At 35.8% G+C, this 11,130-nt stretch overlaps 2 protein-coding genes across 2 annotated transcripts; one reads left to right on the top strand and one right to left on the bottom strand.

Annotated features, from left to right (window-relative positions):
* Positions 1 to 915: 915 nt before the first annotated feature.
* Positions 916 to 3,746, top strand: LOC146633506 (calcium-binding protein 5-like). The gene is made up of 6 exons (XM_085352307.1): positions 916 to 1,111; positions 2,079 to 2,109; positions 2,201 to 2,344; positions 2,852 to 2,961; positions 3,116 to 3,263; positions 3,718 to 3,746. Exons 1-6 carry the CDS (start codon positions 1,061 to 1,063, stop codon positions 3,744 to 3,746), a joined length of 513 nt encoding a protein of 170 aa, XP_085208433.1. The 5' UTR covers positions 916 to 1,060.
* Positions 3,747 to 7,645: 3,899 nt separating this feature from the next.
* Positions 7,646 to 10,906, bottom strand: asphd1 (aspartate beta-hydroxylase domain containing 1). The gene is made up of 5 exons (XM_085352306.1): positions 10,454 to 10,906; positions 10,114 to 10,320; positions 8,750 to 8,957; positions 7,975 to 8,088; positions 7,646 to 7,755 (listed from the first exon to the last, which is right to left on the bottom strand). Exons 1-5 carry the CDS (start codon positions 10,904 to 10,906, stop codon positions 7,646 to 7,648), a joined length of 1,092 nt encoding a protein of 363 aa, XP_085208432.1.
* Between the last annotated feature and the right edge of the window lie 224 nt (positions 10,907 to 11,130).

The following is an 11,130-nucleotide window of genomic DNA, read 5'->3' as shown; positions in this document are numbered from 1 at the left end:
CTAATCCCCAGCCTGTACTTATGATGAATAAGGAGAAAAGGACAAATCCAATGACACAAACTACCACTTAAGGTACTTTGATTACATCAGGAGAAACTCAAGAAAAAAGTCTTTATTAACAAAGTGATGGTTATTAGGTACCCAACTTACTGGCAGTCCTTCTTGTCTGGCGTCATTATGGGCAAAACCTATTTACTGCTTAACAATTTGGAAAATGTTACAAGCATGAAAATGATGTAACCCTGATTAATATTCATTTCATTAATAGTTTTTACAAAAGACATCAGGACATGACATAACTACACAAAGACAATTTTATGTGGTGAATACAGTTAATCTGTTATATAAACACGTATAATTTTAAATACATATCTGATGCCTGAGCTAGCTGCCACAATCTCATTTTCCTGTATTTATTTTGAGGCGTCACATTGGTCACGTGCTTATTTATTTAAAATTATGTGATGCAGCAAATAATGTGTATTTATGAGTTAAGACTTAAGAATATGATGCAGATTGACGACGTTACACACATCATAAAATTTTGACAAAGCATTGGTTTATATGGTCATATAACAGGACACTGCTGTATTCTCATATAAAGCATGTAAGAGTCACAGCGATTCTTTGTTTTCGCTGATTGTTTGCATGTAGAGACTATGACTAATCCTAAGCATTAACTGCGGGGTCATATAAGAAACCATTTTTTTTTCTATTTTTAAATATGTAATGAAAGCAGATTGTAGATAGTAAAACTGATGTAACAAATTAAAAAGCTTATTTTTTTATGTACAGGGTAACATTTGAACACATATGTGAAATTGTCTATATGCACAGCATTTAAGCCTATCTTTCTTTTCCAGACCAAAGCGGCAGAGATAATCCATATGAGACATCCCTTGCCTCGTCTGGCGTATGTGGACCGCAGCTGATCTCAGTTCATACACACACACACACATACTCTCACTCGCTCACACTAAAAACAGAAGGAATTTATAGTTTTATAAGAAAGAAATTCACAAATACACATAGCTCGGGGATCTTGACTGAATCTGGCATCATGAGTCTTAAACAGCCCTGCATCTTTCTCAAAGGAGGCAAAAGGAGACATGTAAGTAAACATATGATTTCAGTTTGATCCTGTGACTTTATGGCTTTATCTTAAATTTCTAAATGGCAGATTAAAAGTAAGTCTATTTAAATTTCTCTTCTTTTTCTCTGTCAACAGAAATTCATTATTTTTTTGGAATAGTTGTTTTGGTTCCTATGGTAATTCTTATATCGTAGAATTTTCAGCTAATGAGGAAACAGGCTTAAAGAACTAATTCTAAGGACGATTTTTGCTTGGTTCCTCACCAGGATGCTTTTCTCTCATTTTCTTTGAATACATTTTCTAATTTCATAGTAATAAGACACTTTATACATAATTCTAACAAGCATAGCTTTACCAAATGAAGGCTATGATCTACACAGGACATTCTGCACAGGAAATTTGATCAGATAGATGCTGTAGCTAAAGAACATGCCATGCAAGGGTGTATATGAACATAATAATACATGCTAAAAATGTACCATTCAGGAATAAAGATAGCAACTGTTAGAAGAATATCCCAGACAAAAGTATAATTACATAAACAACTATAAATGTATTTCACTCACACAATTGTATTAAAGATTTTCATTTATCATGTCTGAGTGACATTGACTCCCTCTCACTTCTTAGCTTACAATATTTTATTGCAGTAATGTTTAAATAAGTTATACACACTTACAGATCTTAAAGTCATTGAACAAAAGCAGTTTCAGCTAATGTGTTATGGGTGTTCTTATTATACAGGGAACATGATTATATATGCAGAGCTTAAGGAGCATTGCAGAAATGCACAGCATGCATGACTGTTACTTTTAGAAAGAGTCGTTTGTCCCCAGGGATGAGAATGTGTTGCGTGATTTGGTAACATCTGTCCAAGAACAACAGATGAAGAGTGCTTCATTGAGGCTAATGTTTACCAAATAGGTCAAATTTGTGGCACTACTGAAGCATTACTAATATCATTTTCATTTAAACTGTTTTGCAGTCAAGAGCACTTACACATGATGAGATAGAAGGTAATTATATGTTACGCTTTCATATTTACTTTATAAAGGGTTGTATAATTCTTTACATTTCTCACTTTTCCTCAAATTGTATGCTCCACAGAGTTACGTGAAGCTTTTGTAGAGTTTGATAAGGACAAGGATGGTTTAATAAGCTGTAAAGACTTGGGGAACTTGATGAGGACCATGGGTTATATGCCAACTGAAATGGAGCTGATAGAACTGAGCCAAAACATCAACATGAACCGTGAGTAATGTGACAACAAAGTAAAACTAAAACCTACAGTTTATTAACTGAAGAAAACGAAGTCTAACTATCACATTTTATGAAGAATAATACAGACAAATATAACAGTGACATTAAAAAACACCTTTTTTTCTGTGACACACATTTGACTTTTTTAAATATGTAATAAAGTCCCATATTTGTTGATTATGTTTTTGTTTTTCGCTTTTTCTTTTATTATTTTTCTACAAACACAAATAGAAACATGGCATCATTTCTTCTTAAAGTTTCTGGAAACTTGACTTGAAAATGGTTCATTAAAGCTGACATTTCCTGTTTCATATGGGTATAATAACATTAGTCATCATAATGCATTTTATGATCATTTGGCTCATTCTATGTCAGTGTGTGTACATATGGACATTTATGAAACCCATAGAAACACTATTGTAAAGTATTTCATTCTAGTCCATCATCACAGGAAGACAAATGCCCTGCTTAAACTATGTTATTGAAATCTTATTGCAGTTGGGGGGCGGGTGGACTTTGAGGATTTTGTCGACCTAATGACCCCCAAGCTTCTGGATGAAACTGCAGGGATGATTGGTTTGAAGGAACTCAAAGATGCTTTCAAAGAGGTAAGCACACCTTTGACTCACTTTGTGGTCTTTGGCACCCCATGGTGGACAGTGCATTAACTTACTTTAAAAAACTTTGTTAGAGCATGAAACTCATGCAGCAGAACTCTAAAAGGTTTGCAATATTTGGATGGCTTCTTCCTCTTTTCTGCAGTTTGATTTAGATGGCGATGGTGCTATCACTTCTGATGAGATGAAACATGCTATGTTGAAGTTGTTGGGCAACCAAACCAGCAAAAATGAAATCGATGCAGTGGTCAAGGAGGCTGACGACAATGGTGATGGAACAGTTGACTTTGAGGGTAAGTTAAACAAACAGACCACAAAAAAATAATTTCATTTTACAGCAACTTTTTATATTATTTTGTGTTGCCTCACATAATAATATTACTATTACTATAACTGTGAAACAGGAAACTTAAAGAAAGAAGAAGTTGTGCATTCAGCTTAGTTTTAACTGATATAGTGCCAATTTATAACAACACTCACCTCAAGGAAAAGGAAATTAGTTTAACTTAAGCTTTTGTTATTGTGACAAAAACATATTCAAAATTTGTCTTCCTAATACTGTGACAGTCCTCGGTAGAAAAACTTATTACACACGTATTTACCGATATTTCAATCTTGCTGGCAAATCTATGTCATCAATAATGCTGCTGCAAGGCTGCAACATTTACATAAGAATGAATAAATATTTGTAGCTTTATGGAGCAAGAAGAACATAGCTTATAGAAACTATGTTTATTTTCTTTACAGAGTTTGTGAAAATGATGTCACAGAAATGAGAACAAAGGAATGAAGAAAGGAGCGGATGTATTTTTATTACGTTTTCTGTTATTGTTATTTTGTAATTTCTGGTAATGGGCTCCTGCATCACTGCTAGAATATGTGGCACTCATTATTTTTTTAAATCTTACTTATTAATTTATGGATTTGCTATTGTCAAAATTTGTTAGCTCTAGAAAGCCAGACCTGATTTTGTGTATTTGTCACTTGTCCCCTTCTTTCTTAATGCCCTGAACGTGTCCAAGTTAAAAAAAAATGACAGGTTGTATCTGTGTCATTGTTTGATTTTTAAAATTTATAAATAAATATAAAATATTAAAAATAGCAACTCTACAGTATATTAAGTTAATTTATGATCTGGACAGACTTGGTGGGCTGCGGTGCATACCGATATTTCATGCTGGAAGTGATTTACATTGCATGAATTCCTTCCTGGACATTTTCACCTATATTAGTTCTGCATGTTTAGCTGAAATTCTTGTTTTTGGCTCAGAAAAAGGATTGCAATTCATGTCAAACTACAAAAGGTCATTGATTTGCAGTTTAACTTAGCAGTGGAGTTTACTGACATGCTAATTATTGTATTCCCTGAACAGATACATGCATTTCCCCAGTTTTACTGCTAATCACCAGACAGGAGGTGTAGTCTAAGTGGTGCTGTGTTCTTGCCTTATTTGGATAAAACATCAGAGATTAGGTTTCTTTATTGCTCTGTGACATGTGAGATAATTAAAACATATGTGATGATTGTGGTAGAGATGCACCATTGTAAAAAAATATATATATATATATTTTGTTGTTTTTGTTTTTTGTTGTTTGTTTGGTTTTTTTGCTTTGGCACCTTTAAATTAATATCTGAAACAAAATAGTTACAAAAATTAATAATCATCATTTTCCATGACCAAATTAACATAATTAATACAATGTTTTGTATATGTGTAAAAAAAATGTGATATTTATTGAATGATGAGTATTATTTATACATGTTGTTGTAATGTTTTGCTCTTTGGTTGTGTCTCCACTGTCTGCTGTCTGCTCTCATGAGCTCAGTCAGGCTCAGCTGTATTGGGAAAAAGAAGAACAGGGCACAGATGTTACTCTGGGATGGGTGATATTTTCTTTACTGACAGTCACAGCTTGAAGTTATTTCCTCTATGATCAGGACTATGATCAGCCTGTTATGGCAAATAGACAGTATTCTCAAAAATATTTTATTCCAGACTGCAGGTTGTGTAAAGGTTGAAGTTGTTGTATCCCATTTTTCTCTCTGCAGCGATGACTTGGGTAAAAATCATTCAGCATCTTTTCTCTTCAAAGTCAAGATTGCAAAATCTGTAATAAACCTCTGAAGGATGGCTGTTTCCATGGAATTTTATTTATTACTGGAAATTTTTCTCAACAATTGAACAGTTGAATACCAATGACTGATGTAATTTCCAAACAGCAGACTCCCAGTGATAGTAAGCAGAGATTTATTTTTCAACCACTTTCCATATTAGACATCTTTCACTTTTGAAAATCCCTCTAGTTGCTAATTCTGTTGCATAACAAAAGAACAGCATGTGAGTTCTTGCATGTGACAAAGGCTATTTTCATCTTTCAGACTTACATGTAATGGTTGAGTTTCTAAAGACTAATATCAAGGCTGGTAATGACAAATAATGTGTGTTATAGAACTTTGTTACATTTTCAGAAAAAAAACTACTTAATTATTCTTTCTGACTGGATGACTAATAATATTGCAATATGCCATTAGTGGCATACAAATATCTCTACAATATAGGTTTAACTTTATTTTTAAATATTTACTAATAAAGTTTAATTAATTTTTTTTTTACTTCATATCTCTTCATTTTGAAAAAAAATTTCTTTTACTTGCTTTTAAATTGTTATACTATCTGCTAATGACTGTGAAAGCTTCATTATTTCTTCCCAGTAAATGTCCCCTGCTGAATGAATCATTCCCATACAACTGCATTTAAACAGTCTCGGGAATAATCTGCCTCTTTGGGATGGATAATCTGCCTCTTTGGGATGGATTAGTTCAGTCAGTGTTCCTGACTGAACTAATTCCTGTGAGGGTCCCATGATGGGGATCATCATGGGACCCTCACAGGAACAGATGGCAGATAAGACAAAATCGGCACACTAATTCTTATCTACCGACTAAAAAAAGGAAGCAAAAAAGGGCTAAATGACCTAAATGATTGGAAATGTGTTTCAGTATGATGATTGAATTAAAAGACACATTCATTAAAGTGTTTGTGTGATATGTTTTAGACTGCATACCTTTTTTTAGACTATAAACTTGCCCATGTCCCTAAATAATTATTTTCACCTAAATAATTAAGTTTTGAAATATATACAAATAAGAATATTCAAATATTCAATGCAGCAACTTATTGCATTTAGGCATGTAGAAACTGTCATGAAGAACTTACACCGTGGCCTGGTTGTTAGTGTCGAATGCGGTGGTCTGAGTATTTCATAAACTGCTGATCCACTGTGATTTTCCCACCTAAACATGTCTAAGGTTTGCAGACTATGGACCAAAAAAGAGAAAATATCCAGTGAGCGGCAGTTCTCCAGCTGAAAATGGCAGAGGTCACAAGAGAATGGTCAGACTCCTTAAAGGAAGACAACGGTGACTTAAATAACCACTTCTTATAGCCAAGGTATGCAAAAGAGCATCTCTGAATGTATAACATGTAATTGTAAAGCAACTACAGCTGCAGAAGACCACAGTAAGTCTTACTCCTGTCAGCTGAAAAAAGGGAACTGAGACTACATTGCGCAGGAAAAATGTTCCCTGATGAGTCTCAGTTTCCAGTGTGACATTAAGATAGTGGGTCAGAATTTTGTAAACAGCATAAAAGCATAGATGCATACTGCCATCTGTACATCCGTCCATCCAGATGATATTTGGGCCCCTTGGTACCGACTGATTATATATAGCAAGACAATAATGGTTTGATCATTTATTTGGTTTTTGATTTCCAAACAGCATTGACAAAAGCCTCATATAGGACTGTGCAAAAGTTTTTGAGCCACACATCATCATCATCATCATTATTATTATTATTGTTATTACAAAGAATAAACATGTTTATATTAAGTATTGAATTTTAAGCTTATTATAATTTTACAATTCTGTTTTGTATTTTCTATTTTTTACAATTCCTTATGTACTGAATTATCATGTGTGTTCTTATATGTTTCAATAAATCACTGCACCTTCGTCCCATTTTCCTAGTAAAATATAAAGAACTGACAGATGGATCAAGACTTTTGCACAGTACTATATGTTGTATAATATGTAAACCACTGCAGGGCAATCAGTTATAAACAAAACTATAGGAAAGCACTTCTAGATAGAAATATACAAGCATACACAGAGGACTGTATGTAGGGAAAGAAAGAACCACAGTATATATTAGTCAAAATATTTTTGGCAATAATTTTGGAAAATAAAAATCATTTTATATTACAATTGTAATATTTATCTTTTTTTTTTCACAGTTTTTCTGGTTGAATCATTCCCATAGCATATCTGCACATGCATCAACAGTTGAAAATAAACTCCAGTAGTTTTCACATGCATAAAGTTATGATGCCAAGTTGCTAACACTGGATCTGCTCTTTGTGCTTTCAAGTGATGCTTAGTTTGTGGCCTAGCATCCAGCCTATAACAACAATGTAATGCATTCATGTGGTAAATCTCGGTGTAGACCCTAAATCCAACAGCACTTGAAAGCATGGCTAATGGCTTGTGTAATTCTTGGGGCAGATTCACACAGCGGTTAATTTACTGGAATGAGATGCATGTCCCAGGACTACCAGGTCTAATGTAAGGCATCTCTTCATGTTGTATACAAGTACACAGATAAACAAAAACATTTTAGAGTTCAGGGCTGAACATGAAGTCCAGGGCTTGTCTCTCTGCTGCAGCCACATTTGGATGCCAAAGGTCCACACTTAAAATGACGCTGGGTCTAGAATCTGGAGGGCCTTTCAAAGGAGACGGAGATATAGTTTTAGCATTTAAAAAATGTAATAGCTGTTTATACTTATCTAAAACAATTCATAAAAATTGATCAGGAATCTTTTTTTTTTAATTACCCACCACATTTTACATCTTAACATTTGGTCATATGTTAATTAATAAATGCAATAAGCTAATAGATCACAAATTAATTCATTTGTCAAAGCCATTTGTGACTCACTGACCCTTGTGGGAGACAGTGTGAAGGAAGGAGTCATCAACCAGGAGGCAGTGTCCTTCTGACCAACACTGAGGCTCCCCTCCCACCACCAGCTCGCACAGGGGTGGAGTCTGCAGACCTACAACAGCGACGTCTGTCTTTCAGCTTTGGTTTTAAAAACACAGCATTATGCTTTCCCCTTTACTTAAAAGGGCATGGCTTCCAACCCTGTTTTTATTTAAAGCAGCAAGGATTATAGCCAGATGGATCACATTACAAAAATGACGAGAGGGAACTGAACCTCAACCCTGACCAGAGAAGTATCACATTATGCAATGGTTTAGTATTTACTCTGTTTTTTCTTGTATTTCTCTATAGTGCAGCGAAGTCTGACAACAATTTATTATGTGCACCCAAACAGTTCCACCTTTTTAATCTTAAATCCAATAATACTGCTTTGTTTTTGCTCGCACAGTGCATTATCTATAATGAACTAATAATTTACATAACTTGAGGTAGTTCCTGCAATACACACACATACATACCCTGAAGTCAAGTCCTACAGGTGATAAACCAGTGTGTGTGTGTGTGTGTGTGTGTGTGTGTGTGTGTGTGTGTGTGTGTGTGTGTGTGTGTGTGTGTGTGTGTGTGTGTGTGTGTGTGTGTGTACTTTGATGTAAATATCATAAAAACAGGTCATTAGGTTGAGGAGGATAAATCCATGTATTAGTGTAGTGTGGATAGTTACAACAGAATAAACAGATTCCATTATCCACAATAACTATAAGTCCATTACATACCAAGATGACAACGCAGGCGTGTATTAGTGGGTCCATATGTGCTTCCCAAAGTTGCTCCAGGGCCCAGCAGCCAAAATCCTGCTGATCCCAATGAGTTGCTGTTTATAAAAGTACGTAAAGACAGAAGTGTCCGGTAGGTGCAGGGACAGGCACGGCAGTTTCCTGCCACAGAGACACCAGCGCTGTACAAAGGAAACACAGCTTGGCCCTGAAAAAGATAAAAGTCCATGTTTAACATTTGATACAGATCTTTTTTTTCTAACAGTTCCGATCACAAGCTTACATCCACTCATCATGGGCATGAAGTCATAGTAATTTGGGGATTTTAATGATTTCTTGGAACTGTTCTTTTTCCAGGGTGGGATGATTTTACAGCACACCTCTTTAATTGCCTTAGAAAACAAGAACTGGGTCCACACATTTCATTTTATTTTGGATTTTATCGAATCCACACAAAAGTATGCATACGGGCTCAAATATATACAAGTACTCACTTTAATATTTTAATAAGTGTTGCTGAAGCTTCTGTAATCCCCATTAACATGACAAGGTCCAGGTCTATTAACTTCTCATTGGTGATAATAACCAGCTACAGCTTGACTGACCAATACTCAGAACAATAGTTATGCAGATGTGTCACCACTTTGCCAAGTAGGCACAAACTGCCACCCTCAGATGAGATGAAGCCAGTTTTACATTGCCATGAACTGAGAGGGTGCCAAGCTAGAAAGAAGTCCCTGCTCCAAAATCAACACCTTTGAACTCGACTGAAATTTAGTCACAAAACTGGGTCCAAGCCAGAAAAAACTGTTTAAATTTACTCTACCAATTCTACCAAGACGAATAGACAAATATCTGGCCAGAATTTTGTCAGAAGCTTGTTAATGGCAATCAAAAGCACTGATGTGCAACTTGATTTAAACAAATTTCACTTTTACTCTGAGGCTGTCAGCATACTTTTTATGCTGTGGATTAGAGAAGATCCAAAATAAATTCAAACTTGTGCACCCAGTTCTTGTTTTTTTTAGTCATTAAACATGTGTGCTGTACAAACATGGCACCCTGGAAAAAGGACAGTTCAGATAAATCATTAAATGTCCCAAATTAACAGGGCATTCATGTCTTTGATGAGAGTAAACTAGAGACCACAACTGTACATTATGAGCCAAAAAAAAGAAAAAAACAGTGAAAAAATAATGAATAATCAGAAAAATGCCATCATACTAAAATATATCTCAGGAAGTGTAGTAGATTTCCAGGACTTACCAAGTTCATTCCATGGTATTTTGAATGACAGATAATTATTTTTGGATGGTGCATTATATCACTTTCTCCCAGTTGGCCTGAAGGATTTTATTGCATACCTTTGGTCCTACACAGGTCCAGCCTAATTTTGAGTCAATGCCCTTCTGGTAAACAGCCTGGAATTCAGCCAAGATCGCAGGGTAGTTGGCTTCCAAGACTTCAATGTCATGTCGATGAGCGTCACGTGGGAAGAAAGGCACACTTGGAACATCTGGCAGAAAGAAGAGATGAGGCTTCTGTATAGCAGAGTGATCATTCAGTCTGACCTAAAGTGAGATAAATGAAAAAGCTGTGATTATTTCTTGGCAGAGTTTTCTTTTGGTTTTTTTGGCTTCAAGAATGCAGCTGTAAATCTTAAACCATTGTGGAACAACTCTTGCAGTCCACTTGGAAGCATACCTGCTCGCGGAGGCCCTTATGAATGCGGCCCATGCCCACCCAACTGTAGCGTTTGGCATACTGCTGCAGGGCTGTGTACAACTTCTTGGCTTCTGCAGATGCCTGGGCAGGGAACAAGGCATGACTCAGCACTGGGGTGAGGTAGCCCTGTCCCTGCTCATCGTCTTCCACTGTTTCCATGGAAATAAAGGGACTAATTTGATCGCTCCTGGACAGCTTGGATCGTGCACTGCACTTTGTTCCAATACAGCTACCGCTACGGGACATCATGGACCTCCTTGAGCTTGACTTGAGCTTTCCAGCATGCGCATGGCCTGGGATTGGCAGATCGGAGCCCATCCGATAACAGTGCCAAAGAAACAAAAGCAGTAGAGTCCACAGAAGGCCGCTCAGTGATTGTACACCCAGCTCCATATACGGAGTCAAGGGAAGCGTGTTCATTGACCAGTGCATCCTTTAATTTTGGGAGACACTGAAATAATAAAATAGAAACAGACTGAGAGATAATACAACATGTGTAATTTGGCAAAGTTCTATTGCTACTTTACTTCTTTTATGAATTTAAGGAGTTTTACAGATGCCATCACACTTGTACTTTTTACTTGCACTTTTTGCATGGTTATGTTTTTAATTAAAGTGGATTCGTGTATTTTTTTTTAATTTATGGAACAAAACAA

This window comes from Diplotaxodon limnothrissa, linkage group LG4 (assembly GCF_057381915.1).
Source record: "Diplotaxodon limnothrissa isolate DT_005_m linkage group LG4, D_limnothrissa_male_GT1.1, whole genome shotgun sequence".
NCBI lineage: Eukaryota > Metazoa > Chordata > Actinopteri > Cichliformes > Cichlidae > Diplotaxodon > Diplotaxodon limnothrissa.
This window is presented reverse-complemented; position numbering and strand designations above follow the sequence as displayed.